This window comes from Miniopterus schreibersii (genome assembly GCF_964146895.1).
Source record: "Miniopterus schreibersii genome assembly, chromosome: 2".
Taxonomy (NCBI): domain Eukaryota; kingdom Metazoa; phylum Chordata; class Mammalia; order Chiroptera; family Miniopteridae; genus Miniopterus; species Miniopterus schreibersii.
In genome coordinates, this window is record NC_138102.1 from 41,566,367 (window position 1) to 41,588,837 (window position 22,471).

General features: G+C 35.3%; 1 protein-coding gene across 3 annotated transcripts in view; it reads right to left on the bottom strand.

Moving 5' to 3' along the window:
• Positions 1-22,471, bottom strand: part of GPC5 (glypican 5) — a 1,126,386-nt gene that overhangs the window by 1,078,434 nt on the left and 25,481 nt on the right. For all 3 annotated transcript variants that reach the window (XM_081130889.1, XM_081130890.1, XM_081130891.1), the window contains exon 2: positions 13,302-13,463. In XM_081130889.1, the coding sequence (XP_080987015.1) occupies positions 13,302-13,463 (162 nt within the window). The remainder of the gene's footprint in view (positions 1-13,301; positions 13,464-22,471) is intronic.

Here is a 22,471-nt window from a genome sequence, read left to right on the forward strand (position 1 = left end):
TAATAAAAACAAATTAAACAGTTGGCCTAGATTACCTAAAGTATTGCCCTGGGATTACAGCTATAAAGTAAGTACGTTAAACCCAGATTTTAAAAATCATAACATGAATGGAGCATTTATTGTTCCTTCTTGAACCAATAGACATATTTCCTCCACCCCTCTGACCCTTTTCACAAATCACACTTTCCAGAGACTGTAAGTGCCCATTGCTCTCCAGACTGCCTTTCCTCATGTAAAGAGGAAAACTTCTAAAAATGCCTTGCAGACAAGCAAAAACAGTATTTCACATTTTCAGCAGGTAGAAAATGCAACTATCAGATAGTTACATAATTTTAAGCATCAATAATTTGCAACATTTGGACCAAAACAAAAATAACCTTAATGAACAGTAGGTTCCAAAGTTGTTCAACAAAATCTTAGATGAAATTTTTTGCCATATTCTACCAACCAGAAAACCTTTCACATGGCTCTGAAGGCTATGCATTTTCTTAATTTATTTATTCCATGCTGTTGTGAAAGGATGAACTTGAACTTTGTGGTTCTATTTAATAACTCATAAATGCATAATCTAAAGGCTTGGCTTTGTTAAGTTACCAACATAACTGCAAACATCCCTGAATATGATAAGAATGAGTCAGTGATAATCAAAAATTAAAAGTCTTTCATATGTGAAGATATTTTCATTTAGAGAAGGGCACTAACAAGATTAAGGCTTCCATTAATCCACTGAATAATTTCCCATAGACTCTGTCTCTTTCCAACATTCTGTTAATCAAATCTCAGATTTTTGTGTTCATGTTAGTTTCTACTACAGTGAGAGTCAAAACATAACAATCTAATACCACTTAATGAAATTAGAAATTTCATTTGATTACCAGTTAGGTAATAGAAAACCCTGCTTTTAAATATACTAATTAGTATTATTCACCAAATAATTTTTCTCAATGGCTTCAGCATGTTTGGCCATAAGCCCAAGCACTTGCAACATGACTCTTGGCAATCCTATCAGGGGCAGTACTCGAAGGAAGCACCTAGTAGTCTGAATGCCAAGGCCCTTCTCCTACCTGGCTACTTCAGCACTTCTGATAATGTGACAATTGACTTTATACAATTCCCTATAATATACTTACAGAAACATCATTAGACAATTTCTACCTTGAAATGTTTTGCTGCCAATCAAATATCAGGAAAAAATATAGACCTTGAATAAAGGAGGAAGAAGATTAGCTAACATATACTGAGTGCTTATTATGTACCAGCTACCATGCTAATTAATTACCTTGATCAATTCTCACTAATTGTAGCCCCAAAAAAGGTACTATTATTATCCCAGTCTACAAGCAAGGAAAATGAGACCCAGCTAGCAAGTCTTGAGATGGGATTCAAACTCAGACCCTCTGACTCTAGAACCCTTGTTCTTAAAATTTAAGTGTATTGTGTATCCAATCACAACAACAAAGTTTTTCCAACAAAGGTTTTCCCACAGCAAAGACCAGTGTTTGTTCTATTAGAGAGTATCTTCCATTTGTTTCTACTTACAGAGAAAAAAAAAAAAAGAATATGTTTCCTAAGTTAACATTCAAGTCAAGTTTATACCCTGAGGAGATGTAGTCAAACAAATAGTACAAGAGAACAATATCCTTTAAGGTACAAAAGTTCAATTATCTTTGTTTATATAAAAGTTAGCCCACAGGCAGAATTACCCTGGGACAAAAGAAGTGTAGCATAGCTATCCAACAATTACCCTTTATTTACTATTATGACTCTCTGGATCTCAAGATGCCATTTCAAGCCCTTTGCCTTCCGCATAAAAGCTATAGCATATATATCCCATTTATTGCTAGATATACTTTATGCTAAAAGCATGGAGATATGCATGGATAATTTCCCATCATAAACAGCTACATTGAGGAATGGCTATAAAATTAAAGTCCTCTATTTGTCTGAGAAAAGAGAGGTATCTTATTTCCCATTATATCTTACCACTTTACCAATTAAATATTATGGGCAATGGCATAATATTTTCATCTTAATCGCTCTTCCCCCAAGGCTATAGGGGGAGAAAGCTTAACTATTAATAACATTTATACAATTTTAATAAACTGTATTTCTTAAATTACAATAAATTATTATATCATTTAAAAATTTTTAAGTTGACAATAATGCCAGATACATGAACTGCAAGTATTTGTAATTAGGTTAAGAGATTATATAATAAAAGATATTGAAATTATTAATAACCATTGATATTGTTTTGTAAAGAGAACTTAGTTCATTTATTCATATAAAAATAGCAAATGTGTTATTTGTGTTACAAGAATTACTACCAAGACTTCAAAATAGTCCCATGAGCCTTAAATCATCACAGAACCTTATTTGCTACCTGGATTCTTGACTAATAAAGAATTTAATTTTCAATTTTATGTAACCACATTATATCTTTTATAATTAAAATAACTTTCAAATAAGTTTCTTATATACAAACTCATGATGTTCACCATAATTACTATTATGCAACTTTATTCAATGTTGTCTCCTTAGGTGCTTTCTCCTATCAATGCTCCAAGTATTTTTACAAATTTATGTATGTGTTATTTCTCTATAATGCCCTTCACTTTCAAATTATGCTAAAAATTTATATGTTTCTTTGTGTACAATCATGATTTATTCCATCAAAATTAATTTTCATATTTACATATATGCTATTATAGAAATAACATCTCTACCACTTTACAGAGCCAAATCATAGGAAGGAGGTGGAAACCTCCTGGCTCTCTAGGAGATTTCCAATCTCCAGGCCACTATTCTTCTAACCCTGTGCCAAAGATCAGCCTCCTCCAATACATTTGTGGCATAGATTGTGTGGAAGGTTTCACAGATGTATGCTTATCTCCAACTTCATCCAGTTGTATACAAGTAAAGCTTTTTTCATGTCAATCATACCCCAATAAAGTAGTTACAAATAAACAAAGAAACAATACAAAAAGATTAGGTTCCGTCAGATAATCAATGAATGCCCCTGTCACACCCACCAACTTCCCTCTTTCATTGAGAACTGCAGAAACAGGTGACAGTTTGTCTCACTCCAACTCTTACCAACAGACTTAGAGATTCCAAAATCCATGTAGAAACCATCCACAGTCTCAGCATCTTTAACTCACCTCCACTACAGCTAGGCACTTAACCCACAGACACACCTTTGGTATATTTTACTACATCTGCCCCCTCTTGGCCTTAATTGTTTTCCTACTATGCCCAGGACACACTGATGATTGTAATACTGGGGTGGCAAAAGTGGGTTTACAGTTGTGAGTATAAGAAACACAGAATTTACTCTTGTGCTATTATTTATTAATTATTGTATTATTTTCCATACAAGCAACTGTAAATCTACTTTTGCCAATCCTTGTATATCCAAAATCTGACCACTTCTTACCACCTGCACTGCCACCACCCAGGACTAAGTCACCATGGTATCTCTTCTGGGTGATTATAATCTCCACCTAACTGGGCTTCCTAGGTCCACCCGAGGCCCTCTACAGGATGGGTGTGCATGCCCCTCAACAACTAGATAGAGTCTTTTTTTTTTTTAATCAAGCCACACCTGTGGCAAAAAAATTGTTGCTAAGTAAAAGCCTAAGAGGCCCCACATGATCTGTCCCCTGTAGCCTCTATGATGACCTTTCCAGTAACCCCCCATATCACCCACTGTGCTCCAGCCTTACTTGCCTCCTTGCTACTATTCCTCTTACATTTGAGGCACAATCCTACCTTAGGGCTACACCTTCTTCCTAGAATGCTTTTCTCACAGGCTTCCATCCATATAGCCAATGCTACACTCTCTTCAAATCTTTGCTCAAATGCCAACTTTTCCCTGACTGTCAGATTTTAAATGGCAACTCTTCACTAAACCTAATCCCCTCCCCCTGCTCTAGGCTACATTTTTCCAAAGCACTTAATATCCTAACTTATGTCTGTATTTGTTTGTTTATTTTCTACCTTCTCCAGCTGAAAGGCAAACTGTGAGAATAGGGATTTTGGTTGCATGCACTAAGGCATACCAAGCACTTAAAACAAGGCTGGCATATAAAGGTTGCCCCATAAATGTTTGCTGACTGGATGAATGAGTTTCCTCTCACCATGCTCACGCATGAATGTGCACAACTCTAATTGTGCCTTTTCCCCAGACAAAAACAAAAAAGTTTTAAAAATCAAGAGCCATATCATACTAGTGTTACTATCAATTAATTGTCTCCAATGGTAGCCTTCTAAATAAATATTAGTTCATTTCCTTTCCCATTTCCCACAAAAGCTATCTTATAACTTCACTACCATATAACACACTTCCTATTCATGTCATCCCCTATTTCATGTCATCCCCTATAGATGCAGCAGAATTCACTGTCTCCAAGCACATTACCATTGAGGGTGATGACCCCACCCCCAAAATTAGGGTTCTAACCATAATGGCAAATGGAGAACAAAATGTTTTCATGTGGCATATGCCACACAACAACCATGTTGAGACATAATTTAATATCTTATAATAAACCACTACTTATAACATAACATGTAAAAGGTGAAAGCAGATCCATTAGTTTTAGAATAATTTCTTAAATATTTTCAATGTCATTATTTTATCTATCCTGTAAAAATAATTAATTTTATCATTAAATCATAGTATTAACCATTCTATATAAAATTTTATAGGGCCTTAAAATACATAAAACTGTAAGCTCTAAAAATACTGCCAATGATGGTTTTTCTTAAATAATCAGTTTCATTGAATACTTAATAGGGATAAGTCACACTTCCTAAAACTAAATACAGGGTGGGGCAGAATTAGTTTTTACAGTTTTGAGTATATGAAACACAAAGTTTATTCTTGTATTATTATTTATTAATTATTGTATTAATTTTCATACAAACAACTCTAAACCTACTTTTGATACCATTGTAATTAGCTAGTTATTAATAATAGGAAATATAGTGAAAAGAGCCATACCATACTAGTGTTAGGGGGAAGCCAGACATTATAGGCATGTCATTTGGGTAGCTTCACCAGGGAGCTGCAATTTCACACTCCCCAGGGAAGCACCAGCCTATTCCCTGCAAAACACTGGGGGAAGGGATCAACAAAGGGAAGACAGACCCATGCCCAATGAACTTCGGTTAACAGAGGGAAGGTAATTGCCTGTCAGTCAAACCTTGGGACAGAGATGGCTGGCCAGAATAGGCAGGACCACTGTAAGCCTGCAAAACTTTGGCAATACATAATCCCCTAAACAGACGAATTCCCTCTCTTGTTGTTCTTGTGACTCTTGGGTTCTTGGCTTCCTTGCATTTGCCCATGTTTCCTCCATGGGCATGTGGCCCAGTGGACCCCACATCTAATGGACCGATGGGCTGCACAGGGAACACAAACTATGCTAGCCTGATGCTGGATTGGACTCTGCTCCAACATGGAAAGGAAACTCTAGACATTGACTCTGATTTTAGCTCTGCTGTAACCTCAGCTATATTTTCCTATGTCTGGACAAAGGGAAATAGGACTTTGGAAACTCAGGGATTTCATTCCACAGAAATGAAAATCACTCATTCTCCCATGAGAGTCCAAGGAGAGATAAACCAAAAAAACGCATATGCATATATGCATAACCCATGGACACAAACAATAGTGCGGTGAAGGCCTGGGGCGGGGGCAGGAGTGGGGAGGAGGGGGTCAGTCGGGGGAAGAGGGGAGACATCTGTAATACTTTCAACAATAAAGATAAATTAAATAAGTAAAGAAAATTAAAATAAATGAATAAAAGTAAAACAACTAAAAGTTTACTTCTTCAAGTTTGAAAAAGAAATTTTGCAAAGTAAACCCAGTGTTCAGTTTATACTTAATATTTTCCACTATAGATAATGCTTCATTCAAAGCAAGCTTTATTTCCAGCTGAAAAGTAATTTAAGCTCTTACAACTTTTATCTAGAATATAGCGAAACTACTCCTTTTCATAATTAAGAGCAGTCTGCTGACACAGATTCAAAAGAAACAATTTTTAACATTTACAAGATAAAGAACAGTTGGATAAAGACCAATTGAGTTGATAGCTGCCAACGCACTAACTCATGCCTAAAACTGAAAGGAGAAAGAATTGTAATCACTTTGGGAATGTCACTGACAGAAACATTATAATGTGCCCCTTTCTAGTTCATAAAATCAATAAACCAATGTTGGCATACTAGAAGTCTGAAGGAGTCAATAAAAATAAAATTGATTCAATGTTGGACACTGTACAATCCAAGCACCTGACAGTGCTGGTACATAGTAGGTGTTTCACAGATATATTAACTGCATCGATACAGAAATAAAGAAAATTAAAAAGAATGAAGGACAGGAGGAAGGGAATCAGTCATTTTATTTTAGAACCATCTTCCTGCTAAGTCTCATTCATGTCTTCATTTATTCATGCAGTTCATTTAATTACATTTACTGAGTATCTGCTCTAGGTGCTAGAGAGAAAGAAAAATAAACAAATCTCCTCAACACTGCCAGCCTAAGGCTACCAGTTCTCTTACCAGTGAACTTTTGATCAAATCATTCTCAGTGTTAGAAATAGCATTATTCCTTTATTCTTCCACATAATACTCTTCCAGAGAATAATTTTAAATATTATCCACCTCTGTGAACAAAATAAGAATAATGTATTCCATGCTTAATATAATAGATTTATATAAATCTATTTACTCTCCTATACAGTAATATATTCAAATATTCACTATATCCTTGTGCCTTTGACTGTGTATACACACAAACACACACACTTTAAACTAGTTTTACATTAGCTGTACACTAGCTATATACTTTACAGTAGCTAATATCTGTTAGTGTATAGAAGAATAATTCATTAATTATATTATCATTCTTAATTCACCTGCATTCAAAATATATTTAATTTTGAACATATTCCTATATTTCATTGAAAATAGGAATGTATTTTATTAAAATTCCTAAATCTAACATTTCAAACCAAGAGGACAAGCTTGCCAATGTTTCAAGTATTTACTATCAAGAAACTAGAATTTAATTAGCCAAGAGAATGAAATCATTAATAAAAATGTTAAATTCTTCATGTGCTAGATATCACTTATCACTCAGTCTCTTGTAATAATGTAGATTTTTTTAATGCCATATAGAAAACTTGAAACTTCCAGAATAAAGACTTAGTATCTACCATATATTTTTAAAATATTTGAGTTACTTGAAGATGAGAGAAATAGGGGAAAGGTATGTCAAAAGAAAAATATTTTCTTCACCTTATCTTCCCAATTTTACAAAAATGCAAGCTTCCAATAGTGTTCTCCCAAATGTTCCTCCGCTTTATTTTTGAAAGCGATGCTGAAAATTTTGTATAGTGTTAAAGTTTAAAAGCTACACTACTGTCTTATTTGAATGGAGATTTAAATACTAACAAACTGGAAAGCTGGATAAGAGTTGCTTTTTTACAGTAGGTTACATATCCTCTATCAAATTCCACTATTTCTTCATGAGTCACACCATACTTTAGTGTACAAACAGATAAAATATTTACAAAGAATATTTTCAAAATGTTTTTAAAGTAGGCAATCCCAGCTCACAGAAAAACAGATGAAGGGAAACAAACTCCTTCACATTATCTCAGGCAGATCTGCTTTAATCATGAACAGTAAGGCCCTGAAAATGAAGAACAGTTGTCTGCACTGTGACACAACCAGTGTTCCTCTTTACAAACAGCACCACTCACTGTGAACAGCAACAGACACAGGAGCACCAGCTTGTGCCTTTTGTCTTACAGAAGGCTGCACGCTGCATGAATGACTACCCTTAGGATTTAAGAAGTCCCAGGTTATGACTATGGGCCCTTCCAAGCAGATTTTTGTTTTGCTGTTCTGTTCATTTTAAGGAAATATGACTGAAAAAACACCAATAAATTCCTTAAAGGAAAAAGACGGAAGAGTTATCCCAGCAGGCTGACTCCCACCCCACTGGTATATACACATATACCACCCAGTGCTGAATCCCAGATCTGAATGTGGACTGTACACAGGGTAACCCTGTGTCCTCAAGCACCACTTGCCAGCACTGTTTCCTCTCTCCCCTGGAAAAATCCCTTCATCACTAAAATATGAGGTCCACTAAATCCATAGCCCCAAGTGCTTATCCCCATCAGCAAAATCTAAAGAGTTATTTCAAAAACATGTTTCCATGGGTGTCCATAAGATTCATGAGAAAAGAGACCATACTGTATCCCAGTCCTAAGTCTTTCATAACCCAGAATACCACTAAAAAACAACAATAACAAAGAAAAAACAACAACAGGTTAATGTTGCTGAAGCAGAAGACATAAAAAGATATTTCAAAATCAAAATGTAGCAAATGCGCCTGCATCATTTGAGAAGTAAATTGATTTCCCCATTAAATTTATCTCAATCAGACTGGTTTCCCAATAAAATGTGTTTGGGTTCTTTCTTCTTAGAAAAATAAAGACTTTGAATTGTTTTCATATTTTTTATTGCACTGAAACTACATGGAGGGCATTTTACTTATTGATAAAGTAGCAGCTGATAAGTTATCATACAGTAAATGTAATTTCAAAAAATCATTTTTAGAATATATATATTTAAGCTTGTTTTTATGAAAATAAGCCTAAAGCTATTTATTCTTTTCATTAAATTAAAACCAGATATTCTTGTAAGAGAATTTGTTCCAGTAAAGTCAGGCCTTAGGCAAATTTCTTCTAAATTTGTCTTGTTTTCTCATGATTATTAAGTAAAACTCAGCATTCCACAAAGGGAGAAAACAATATTTGATTATAACCAATCATATTTAAGAAAGTCCCTACCATTTTCATTTTTATGATTAATGTTTAAATAAATACCAAAACTCAACCTATTGAATCTAACACAATTTATTAATCGGGGGGAAAAATTACATAAAATTACCTGACACTCTAGTAGATAGACACAATCCCATATATTTCTAGTACTTTGGTAGTTATCACCAAACTTTGAGCAACATCAACAAAATTTTTCAGCCGCCTAAACCCATCTTAAAAGTCTAAATATATAATTCAGAGTTTGGTTTTTCCCAATCTTTTTAACTCCATTTTCTCTATTTTAATCAATTTATGTGAAAAATTTGTTACAATATCTTTCAACACAGAAGAAATGTTCAACTAATGTTCAATGAATGCCTATGTGTTAGTAACTGCTGGCACATTCTTTCACCTATATAGTTAATGCTGTTATCCAAAAAATTCAGTTTGCTTTGTTGTAATTCTCTTTGGTCATATATTTTTCCTTGGAGGGATTTAGGTTTCATATTAAAAGAGAAGAAATCATAATGAAGCTTCCCTGTTCAGAAATCTTTAAAGACCCTCTCAAACCCAATTTGATGATTATTTAATTCTTCAAAATTTACTTTTCAATTTGAGTTGACATACAATATTATATTAGTTTCAACATAGTGATTAGACATTTAATACCTTACGAAGTGATCACCCAGTAAGTCTAGTACCCGTAGTACACTATACATAGTTTTTACAACATTACTGACTCTATTCCCTGTGCTTTACTTACATCCCATGACTATTTTTATAACAGGCAGTTTGTACTTCTTGATTCCTCTCACCTTTTCAAACATCATCCAACCTCCCTACCATCTGGCAACCATCAATTTGTCCTTTGTATCTATGAATTTATTTCTGTGTTGTCCATTATATACCACATATAAGTATAATCATATGGCATTTGTCTTTCTCTGTCTGACATTTCACTTAGCGTAATACTCTCTAGGTCATCTATGTTGTCGCAATTAGTAAGATTTCATTCTATTTTATGGGTAATATTCATCTTTATCAAATCGTCCATTGATGGGCACTTAGGTTGCTTCTATATCTTGGCTGTTATAAATAATGCTGCAATGAACACAGAGGTACATGTATCTTTCCAAATTAGTGTTTAGGATTTCTTTAGATAACTACCCAGAAGTGGAATTGCTGAATCATATGGTAGTTCTATTTTTAAATATCTGAGGAACCTCCATACTATTTTCCACAGTGGTAGCACCACTTTATAAACCCACCAACGGTGTATGAGGGTTCACTTTTCTCCACATCCCCCCCAATATCTGAAAATCAATTAACACGATACACCACATAAGCAAAATGAAAGATAAATATAAAATAATCGTCTCATTGAATGCAGAAAAACATTCAACAAAATTCAACATCCATTCATGATGAGAACTGTCTCAGCAAAGTGGGGAGAGAGGGATCAGACCTCAACATAATAAAGGCCACATATGACAGACCCACAGCTAACATACTCAATGGGCAAAAACGAAAACAATTTCCCTTAAAAACAGGAACAAAACAGGGTTGTCTGTTTTCACCACTCTTATTCAACAAAGCATTAGAAGTCCTAGCCACAACCACCAGAAAAGAAAAAGAATAAATGGCATCCAAATTGAAAAGGAAGCAGTAAAACTGTCATTATTTGCAGATAACATGATACTATACATGGAGAACCCTAACGATTCCACCAAAAAAGTATTAGAACTGATAAATGAATTCAGAGAAGTAGCAGTACACAAAATTAATACTCAGAAATCAGTTGCATTTTTATATACCAATAACAAACTACTAGAAAGAGAAATTAAGAAAACAATTCTTTTTGTTACAAGTGCAACAAAAAGAATAAGATACCTAGGAATAAATACAACCACTGAGGTAAAAGACCTGGACTTGGAAAACTGTAAGACGATGAAGAAAGAAATTAAAGACACACATAAATGGAAGGATATATCATGCTCATGGACAGGAAGAACTAACATCATTAACATGCCTGTATTACTCAAACCAATCCACAGATTCAGTTCAATCCCTATCAAAATATCAAAGGCATTTTTTCACAGAACTAAATCAAGTTGATGTTTTAAGACTTCTTCCACATGAGTCCAACACACCTTTTGAAGAATATAACCCACAATTCCCATCTACAACTCCTTGCTCTGGTTAAACTGGTCTATTTATCTCTAAAATGTATTTGCCATATTATACGTGTTATCATGTTCATGAGAAAAAAAGCATTACATAGCTGTCTGTTTGTGTCTAGTTCAGCCAGTTCAAGTCACAAATTTTTGCTTAGAAAGCATATCAATACGTTTTCCTCCAACAATTGCACATGATTAAATCCCATAACAGAAATACGGTTGCTTTCTAACAGATCTAAAAGAACCACTAAATTAATAATACCTTAAAATCTGACATTTCAGAGTTTCTACAAAAAAAATCATCAGTTCATCATGAACTACCTTTTAATTCAAATTTTATCCTGATTTATTTATTCATTTTATTTAATATATAGTATAGTTTTAAAAATTAATCAGCTTTGTAATTTAGTCCTGTATATAAACAAAGCACAAATAATTTAGATTGATATTAATATACGTATTAAAAAGGAATACTAACAGAAGTTATATTTTGCATTGAATGAAAGCAATAAATTTATTTGAAAAGCAGTGTAATATAAATATTTTCATTCTAATCATATACAGAATAGCTAATGCTTTATAAGAGGAAAAATAAATTAAGCTATTTTATTATAGTAATAAGGAATTTTATAGAGGAGATGACAAAAATAAGAAAAAGATCATCTATTTTGCAATGTGCCTTGTAATTTCATAACCCATTAATTTTATATCTAAACATATTGTTTGAATTAAGGTTGAGTTCTGATCTTAGCTGTACCTTAAACATCTAATTAATAGTTCCTATTTTACTATTTATTAGACTTGTTTGCACACTGATACATCATGTTGGTGTTCTTATGAAAAACACATGAAGTTGCAGGGGGAAATACTACACAAATATTTCCTCAAATCATATTTTTAAAAACAAATCTATAATCACACACTCAAAAATAATGAGATTTTATGTTATAAAATATTTAATAAAATCTAATAATTATGTCTATTCATACTGAAGTAAATCCAGGGTCAGAATATTGGGGGACCTGAAAGAACCCTTGAAGGGCATATATTTCCAAGGACCATTTCATTAATAAAAGAGTTTCCCTAGTCCAACTCACTATAGATAAGATGATAGTTAGATAGATGATAGATGATAGATAGATGATAGATAGATGATAGATAGATGATGATAGATAGATAGATAGATGATAGATAGATAGATAGATGATAGATGATAGATAGATAGATAGATGATAGATGATAGATAGATAGATAGATAGATAGATAGATAGATAGATAGATAGATGATAGATTAGATAGATAGATAGATAGATAGATAGATAGATAGATAGATAGATAGATGATGATAGATAGACAGATAGATATAGATTGATAGATTGATAGATGATGATAGATAGATAGATAGATGATAGATGACAGATAGATAGATGATATAGATAGATGATGATAGATGATAGATAGATGATAGATAGATAGATAGATAGATAGATAGATAGATAGATAGATAGATAGATGATAGATAGATGATGATAGATAGATAGATAGATAGATGATAGATAGATAGATAGATAGATAGATAGATAGATAGATAGATAGATAGATAGATGATAGATAGATGATAGATAGATAGATAGATAGATAGATAGATAGATAGATAGATAGATGATAGATAGATGATAGATAGATAGATAGATAGATAGATAGATAGATAGATAGATGATAGATAGATAGATAGATAGATAGATAGATAGATAGATAGATAGATAGATAGATAGATGATAGATAGATGATGATGATAGATAGATAGATAGATAGATAGATAGATAGATAGATAGATAGATAGATAGATGATAGATAGATAGATAGATGATAGATAGATGATAGATAGATAGATAGATAGATAGATGATAGATAGATAGATAGATAGATAGATAGATGATAGATAGATGATGATAGATAGATGATAGATAGATATAGATAGATAGATAGATAGATAGATAGATAGATAGATAGATAGATAGATGATAGATAATAGATAGATAGATAGATAGATAGATAGATAGATAGATAGATAGATAGATAGATAGATGATCGATAGATCAATCCCCAGATGGCCTCAGAAACAATTTCTGAAGGTTCAAAAAAGCTAAAACCTCATTTTATACCAAAATAATATACAAAGACAAAGAAGGAAACCCAGCTAAGTTTACCAACATAATGATAACAGGCAAATTACATAACAAGGTTTGTCCTTAGTTTCTGGAACTCTAGGTAAATTTACCTTGAAAAGCAGCTGCATTTCGAGATATTAGAAACTTCAGCGTAGAGCTGGATGTTTGAAGCGCCTGCTGCATATCTTGGCGAGCTGCAACTTGATATCTCTCCTCCATCTTCCTGGTGCAACATGTAGGTTTTTTGGATACGCAAACCTGAAGATCAGGCCCTGGAACACATATAATATTTTTCAGAATAATTACCTGCTCATTTAACAAACATCACATATTATATGTCAGGCATTAAGGATCAGCACTGCACATAAGGGGTTTGTGTTCCATGTGAGGAACTAATTTACTATAGCACTTGCTATTAAAAAATGTATCTATTGTTTATTAACATGAACATGAAACAAAATATCCTCAACCATTAACGCTCTGCTCAAATATTTTATTAACTTTTTGATCAAATATTAAGTATGTCTACTCAATCAACTAATTACTATTAATTAATAAATAGACCAAATAGAAAACAAATTATGTAAGTACATAGCTAAGGTAAGAAAATTTTATTTTTGCTTATTTTATTCAGCCAAAATCATTTGTACCAAATATGGTATAGAGAAGTATATGGGCTAAAACAATTGTTTTTCCTGAGGAAGTAAAATCAAATTTTGTACAGCAAATAGAAGTTAAAAAAAATCTTCCCCTGATTTCTCATTTTAACATCATGATTGTGCTTCTTATAGAATAAGTGATTATCAGAGAACATGATATGAGGGGAAGCAAGATCCCCACATGGGCCCAAACCCAGCATCCACTATTCTACTCATCACCTAGCTTGCTAGAGACAACTCCTTTGGGTGGAGGGCACACAGTGCAATATACAGACAATGTATCATAGAACTGTATACTCAAAATCTAAACAATTTTATTAATCAATGTTACCCCAACAAATTTAAATTTTTAAAAAGCACTTTTTAATTTTATAAGCATATTCAGCAAACTTCTGTGAAGATGCATGTTACACAAAATGTGAAGCTATTATATATATGTCATGGTCATGGTTAAAAAATTTTACTGATAGGATTAGCACCTCTCATCCTGGATAGGGTCCCAGGACAAGCACCTTTATACATAGTAGGTCTGCTAGAGAATGGAGGGAAAGGCCTGGAGCACGCAGTGGTGCCTAAAAAGGATAACCCTCACGAGGGCATCACGGGGAGGGTCCCAGGGCATCCCAAGGCTTTACCCAGGTTTTATGTAAAGCTCAGAACAATTGTATTTACAAGGCCTAATATAAGACAGTCATTCCCTTATTTTAGGGTCAGGAAGAAGAGTTGTGGCCCTTGGTCTCTAGGGAGTTTCACAGTTCCCACATTCGCTCGCTCTTCATTGACTAATTTTAGATCAGCAAATATAAAATATGTACGTGTACACACCACACACAAATACATACACATAAAAGCCACCTTTCAAACTTAGCCACCTTTCACACAGAGTCAGCCTCAGAACTCATATTTCCAACAGTTAGTTCTGGGTAAGAGCAAGACAACTGAAATCACTCTATGATACAGGGACCGTTACTACCACATTTTACACATGAGGAAACAGAGACATAGAGAAGCTCTGTAACCTGCCCAGTGTCACACACCTACATACTACAAAATGGGGAAGCTGGTGTTTGGAGTGATTCCCAAACTGTCTTTCTCACCATCACTCTATTGAGAGGAAAGCCATAGTCTTAAATCTGTAAATGGTTCGTCTATAGCCCTAACTGGCCACTTTCAATCCCTGTTTTGCAAAAAGTCATCTGTTTGGTAAGTTGCAAGAAAGTAAATTTTAGGTTAGGAATCATCAAAGGAATTTATTCAAAAATAAAATAGGTTAAAATATAAAGTTATAGAGTTGCCACTGCCTTTTTTACACAAACTTAAATGGTGGAAAGTACACTTAGAAAGATGTTATAAATTACCCTGGCAGCTATCCTAAACATCGTGTGGGGGAGAGACCATCAGGTCTCAGCAGCTCTGAATAAGCATGGATAGCAATTTAAACGACTTAGAACAAATTCATTCTTCAAGTTGATGACAATCTGCATTGATTAATCCAGACTTTCATTTAGAATCTTGGAAACTGGTAATGACAACGTAAAACTAAACTCCAAACAAATCAGCTGTAATTCAAAGATTAGTTATGTTTAATCGGCACAACATTTTCAACAGTATCAACTATGACATATGCTTAAGTAACTCAGAGTTTGGGTTGCAGAGGAGGGGGAAAGAGTCCGCAAGAAACTAGTTCCTTTGCTTCCTGGATCAGTCCAGATGACAGATGAGAGGAACTAAACATCCTCGGGGAAAGGACCGTATCTCACATTTTATTCACAGTATAACCACAAAGGACATAAAAAGATGCATGTTGACAAAAAGCCCAGGCTACAGTTCCCCCTCTGTAAATAGAACAAGCATCATAAGAAAGCAAAGCCAGATGGAATCCAAACAGATACTACATGGCAACAAGACACATTTTAAAAATATTTCAAAGCCTGACTTCAAAGAACACGGCACAACTGAGGATGCCATGAAACAGCGAGAGTACACAACCCAGGCTCAGAGGCAATCGCCATGTTTCTTAACAGTAGTCATGTTTCTGAACAGTAAAATCAAACTCCACAAGAATTAAAGCACTGAAAATAAATTAAGTTAAAAATAAAACAGCAGGTTCCTTGCTGAAGGGGCCCTCAACCAGAATCATGGGAGCTTTTTTAATTTCTTACCAAGAAACTGCAGTAGCGGTTACTGTGCCTTCCTTTCTGTTTTCCAGCATAAGAAACTGTTATTGTCATCTACCTGTTTGCGTTGTTTTTAAATAGGTCAAAACAGGAACACTGGGAAGCATTCTGGAGAGATGGTGGCAGTGGCAGCATAGTTTCCACTATCTCCAAATCTCTACCTAGAACCAGAAAATAAGTCCAGAAAAGACAACTAAACTAGATGCCCTAATACCCGCAACACAGACTGGCAGGAGAAAGAAGAATAAAGCAGGGGGGTAATATCTGAAGAACCTGAGGACAGAAGAGCCCCGAAATAGCCAACAGCAAGTCACAGGAAAGCACCGAGGGCTCCCTGGAGAACAGCAGCTGAAACTTAGAGTGTTCTGCGTCCCTTCATTGTTAAATGTGTGTAAAGGATTGTTGTTAGAAAGGAATGAATGAGCAGGAGCGATCCAGATGCCTACAAATTCTCAGAACAGATCCAGCAGGCTCCTTTCCAGGGAAGAACCTCACAGAGAAAAGAAACTTCTGGAAGTGGAATCAAAATTCAACAGAGGATGCATCTAAGAGATGTAGATAGAAAAGGTCTAGAATAACGTGGGAGGGAAAATAAATTCAGGCAATTTCAGAAAACAAACAGGCATACTTTTAAATTCTACGTAAAAATAACAGAAGAAAAAGCTCTATAAAGGTAGAAAAGCTAGTCTGAAGCCTGTCTCAATCTAAATTTTCAGGAAAAAAGCTAACAACAAAATGAACAACAAAAAAAAGACATCAAATCTCACACCAACTTATTATAACAAAAAAGAGCATAAAGAACAACATAATATCCATACTAGAAAGACGTGCCCCACCCCCAAAAGAGATCAAAGATATAACCATACTATTTCAAAACAAGCTAAAAGATTATGAAACAAAACATGAAAGAACAACATGAATCAAAATTAATTAGAAAATCTCAGATATGGAACTCAAGAAATAATTAAAGATGAAAGAAAAAAATTCTGAAATGAAGACTAAACAAGAAGAAACACTGGAGTCAATCACACGAAGGTTATGCATTAAAAAAATAGAAGATGGAAAATAAGAAACTGTGAAAAATCAAAAAGAATAAAAGGACTTGAAAGATGGTGACAACAAATATTATTAATAATGCAAGCCCCTGAAGAGGAAAACAAGACAAATACTAAACACTATATTTCATGTAAGCTGAAACAGTTGTGAGAGTAATATGAAATTCAAAAAAAATACTTAATTATGCAATATTCACTTTCTAATCTTTAAGTCTAAACTGTATCCTTGAAAATCAGAATTTTTAAGTGTGGAAGAAAGAAGATACAGACCTAATAAAGAAGAGGTTGAGTAAAATTCTGTGATTTTGAATTTGAATTAAAGTATCAATATGAAATTATGAAGAGATTTACCTTCAACAAATATATGTTTCCTAGCTTCACTGAAAAGGCCTAGAAACAATGACTAGCGGCAAGGGCATTCCTCATGCCCAGATTACGGTCATGAAATATCATTTCTCTCAAGAAGAAATCAGAGCTTCTTGCAGAAATGACTCACTCTAGATCTGGGGAAGGAAATATATAAGATGACAGACCAGATAAAATGTCTTGTACACCAGGTCGCAAAGAAACTATCAAATAGCCCGGCCAGAGTGGCTCAGAGGTTGAGCATCGACCTAGGATCCAGGAGATGGAGGTTCGATTCCCAGTCAGGGCACATGCCTGGGTTGCAGGCTCCATCCCCACCAGGGGGCGTGCAGGAGGCAGCTGATCAATGACATCATTGATGTTTCTCTCTCTTTTTCTCTCTCTCTCTCCCTTCCTCTCTCTAAAATACATACTTAAAAAAAGAAGGAAAAGAAAGAAATTATCAAATAACTCCAAGGGTCATATCAAAAGGACTCAGGAGCTATAATAGTCTGCTAGGGCTGCCATAACAAAATACCACAGATCAATGGCTTAAGCAATAGAAATTTATTTTCTGACAGTCCTAGAGCCTGAAACTCTAAGATCAAGGTGCTGGCAAGTTTGGTTTCTCATGAAACCGTTCTCCTTGACTTGCATATGGCTGCCCTCTCTCGTGTCGTCACATGGCATTATCTCTGTACAGAGCACTACTGGTGCCTTTCTTCTTATAAAGTCACCAGTCACTGGATTAAAGCTCATCCTTATGACCACATTTCAACACTAGTTACCTCCATAAAGGTCCTATCTCCTAAAATAGCATATTGGGAGTTAGGAATTTTGTAGGGGACACAATTTAGCCCACATCAGAAATTCAAAAGGTTTCTACTCGCCAAACATGGGACAATCTGACCTTCAGTAACAGTAATTGCAATCAATCAAATATGCTTAAATCCAAGGATTTTCTGTATCTGTGCTTTATTTTATAATATACAAAAGACTTTTAAAATAGGACTGCTGGTTAGTAATATGCATTCTCTTTTTGTTTCAAACGTTTCTCCCATAGTCAGCTTACAGGATATTTACATTTGTAGCACATACCAGCTTTATTGATAGTTGACATAGGAAAGGGCCCTTGGTACCAATACACTGAAATCAAGATATACTTTAGGTTTACCAGATAGATGTTAAATGTCATAAAATACCAAATGCTCACCAGATGAAAAGAAGACCTTGGAATTCAGGGCAAGAAGTTTATACTGGTAAACTTGCTCTTTCCATCTTTTCTGAAACTGATAGGAGTTTGTGAAATGTTATCATGGTGAAAGGGTTTTGACTGAGTCAAACCTATTCCTTTATCCAGTAGAATAAAAAATACTTACATCCATGAATCTAGCAAGAATCACGACAGTGCCGTCAGATCAGCTGAGATCTGACCAGCATCTGTTCACGCTCCTGGAATATGATTTAGATGAGACTGATACACACCTAAGGATGAGTCTTGACAGGCTAAAACATAGCATCCTATCCTATCAGCACAATGACAGATTCAGAAGTGGACAGCCAGTCACAAGAAAGAAATGCAGAGAGATATTTGATGAGGCCTCCAGGAAAAAAAGCTTTCTCTCTTCTGCTGAACTGAATTTAATGATGCAAAGATGTAAGGCTTGCAGATGCCATCGTCATGTTCCAGCTCAGAGTGAAGCCTGAATCTCCCACAGGTTCTTCTGTCACCTGCCATATAAAGAAATCTAGACAATACAACAGTAGTAATGTTTCCCAGAGTTAAAGCAGGCCAAACCATTCCCCTTTCTTTTATGGTTTATCCCAGAACTTCAAGAGGACTGGATACTAAGTGAAGGATCTGATAACACTCCTTTAATAGCTGCTCAAGTTTCCTGCTCTGGAGTGGAAATAAACTTGGTACATCCAAGAAACAGCAGGAAGAGTTCCAGTTGCAGTATGGCAGTGCTGTCCACATAGAGCAACCACTAACTACACAAAATACAAAGATCAATGACTTGAAAGCTCTAGAGAGTGAACAAAAGAAGAAAGTTTCTAAAAGGGAGTCAAGCCCTGGCCAGGGTAGCTCAGTTGCGTCCTGTGTAGCAAAAGGCTGCCAGTTTGATTCCTGGTCAGGGCACATGCCCGGGCCCAGACTCGATCCCGGGTAGGGGGCTGTGTAGGAGGCAGCTGATTGATGTTTGGCTCTCACATCAATGTTTCTCTCTCTCTTTCAAAATCAATTAAAAAACAAAAAAGACAAATAAATTTGAAAGAAGGGAAAATTATAGGGTTAGTTTCTCATCTCTGTGGCTTTTAGCCTGGGGATAGTCCATGTATAAAGTGACTAAATTCCAATAATAATAAAAAAATCACAGTCTTTCAGGACCGAAGAACTAGAAGATTGCAACAGGGCCATCACAGCTACTGGAAAATAGTGGGGAAATACCAGGAAAGGGAGGACCAGTTGAGAGGGACTCCAACTTCTATGTGTAAACCCTACTCAAGTCTCTGCTGACCCTTGAACCACACCAGGTGACCAGAGGAGACTGTAAGTAGCCCAGCTATTGGCAAGCTAAGGGTGAAAGAACTGAACTAAAATTGCAGCTGCTGCCACGAGACACAGTTGATGGTTTGAGTCCAACCAAGTTTTCTCCGAAGTCAAACATATTAACACTCTTTGGAGGAATATAATAGAATCAAGAATCACCATAACATTCACAGCCTCCAGGAGGCAATCCAAACTTACTGGACATATGAAGAATCAATATAATGTGACCTATTTTCAAGGGATAAGACAATAAAGATCAACTCCAGATGACCCAGATGTTAGAATAAACACAGAAGGGCTGGAAAGCAGCAATTATAACTATCTTCAATGAGGTTAAAGGAACATGTGCTCAGAATAAATTAGAGCAAAAGGAATCTCAGGAGACAAATGGAAACTATAAAAAAAACAAAATGGAAATTCTGTAACTAAAAAATATAATAATATATGAAAAAAAATTTCACTGGATGGACTTGTTAGCTGAACAGAGATGACAGTGGGCAGAGTCAGAGAATTTCAAGGTAGATCAATAGAAAGTATCCACTCTGAAGAGGAAGAGAAATAAAAAGATTGAAAATCCTATACATACATACCTAGGATTTTATGTATGTATGCATGGAGCAGTGAGTGAATAGCATAAAATCTAACATAGAGGGGTCCCCAAAAGCAAGGAGAGAGAGGGAGTGGGGTGGGGGGAGTGTGCAGATTGAATATTCCATGAAATAATGACTGTAAAATTTCCAAACATAATAAGAAATACAAATTAACAGATTTTAAAAGCTCATTGAACCCCAAGCAAAATAAACTGAAACAAAATCATGCCTGTGCATATTATAGCCAAACTACTAAAAATCAAAGATTAAAAAGAAAAGGCAAGAAGCCCAATATTTCCACCCTTTCCAAAAAGGGTAGAAATACAGGAAATGAAGTCAGTTCACATAATGCCTTGTAAATCAGACTAGGGAAGAATTTTATAACAATGATAATAGGGAAGAAACTTCATTTGATTGTTTCTTAAAAGTTCACTCTAATTGCTATTTTGAGACCCAGCATTTCCCTATTGCAAATGAGAGTTAGGACTGGGAAAAAGATAAGAAGTGGTTAGATTAGACATATATTAAGGTAGAAGATAAGTCTGAATAGATGTCTTGGATGCAATTTGGCAGGTGAGAAAGAGACAGGAATCAAAAATAACCCTTAGATTTCTGCCTGAGAAGCTGGATGCCTAAGTGGTACCATTAACAGAAAAGGAGAACACACGAGGAGGAGCAGGTTTAAGGAAAAAATAGAATTCAGATTTGGAAATGAGATGTCTATTAGAAATGCAACTGGAGACGAAGAAATAAAATTTGAATATGCAAGACTTAAGTCTAGGAAAGATATCCAGATTGAAAATATTTACTTGGGAGTTTTAAATACAAAATGGTATTAAATACTTAGAGTTTCAATAAGATCATCTAAGGAAAGAGTTCAGTTTATAATATTTAGAGGGTTTCTCAACCTCAGCACTACTGACACTTGAAGCAAAATAATTTTTGTGGGGGGAGCTGTCCTGTACAGGAATGTTCAGCAGCAGTCCTGAGCTCTTCCCACTAGATGCCAGGAGCACCCTCCCCAGACGTGACCACCAAAATGTCCCCAGACATTGCTAGGTGCCCTCTGGGCGTAATCACCTCTGATCGAGAACCACTGGCCTAGACAAAAGGATCGCCATATGAATTGGGGCAGAGGAGAATCTCCTCAAAGAGCCTGGACAGAAGCAGTCAAAGAGATAGAAGGATTAAAATGGGGTGGGGCGGGGGAGGAGGTAAGAGGAAAAGAGAAAAGTGTGGTGTCCTAAAAGAGCTTTTCTTGTGTTGTTGTTGTTGTTTTCCATTAATCCTCACTCAAGGATATTTTTTTCCATTGCTGTTTTTTTATTCGTTTGTTTTTGTTTTTAGAGAGAGTGGAGGAGGGGGGAGAGAGAGAAACATTGATGTGAGAGAGACACACAGATCGGTTGCCTCCCACTGGGAGGGGATCAAGTCTGCAACTCAGATACGTGGCCTTGACCGGAAATCGAACCCGCAACCCTTCTATACACAGGCCCACACTCTGACCACTAAGCCAAACCAGCCAGGGCCTGAAAGTTTTAAGAAGGGAGAGATCAGCTGTATTGGGCAGAGTAGCCACACTCAGGAAGCCCGCACTTTTCAAAGATCTGTAATCATATGGGCAACCATTGGATTGTTTTCTTGACTCTAACAAGGTAGTGACTACATGAGTAATTACATTGCATTTGGGATCCTATTAATTATGAGAAAAAATTATAAGGTCAGTTCAACTCATTGAAAGCTGTTATGCTAAAACCTATTTAACAGTTTTAACGCCCATTATTTTCTAACTTCTGCCAACCCTGAACAGAAGGGATGCCTAATAGTCCCTAATATTGTCCTGCATCCTGGTGCTTTCCAGAACATTTGCTTTTGTGTACTTAATTGATTCTATTTAATTTCT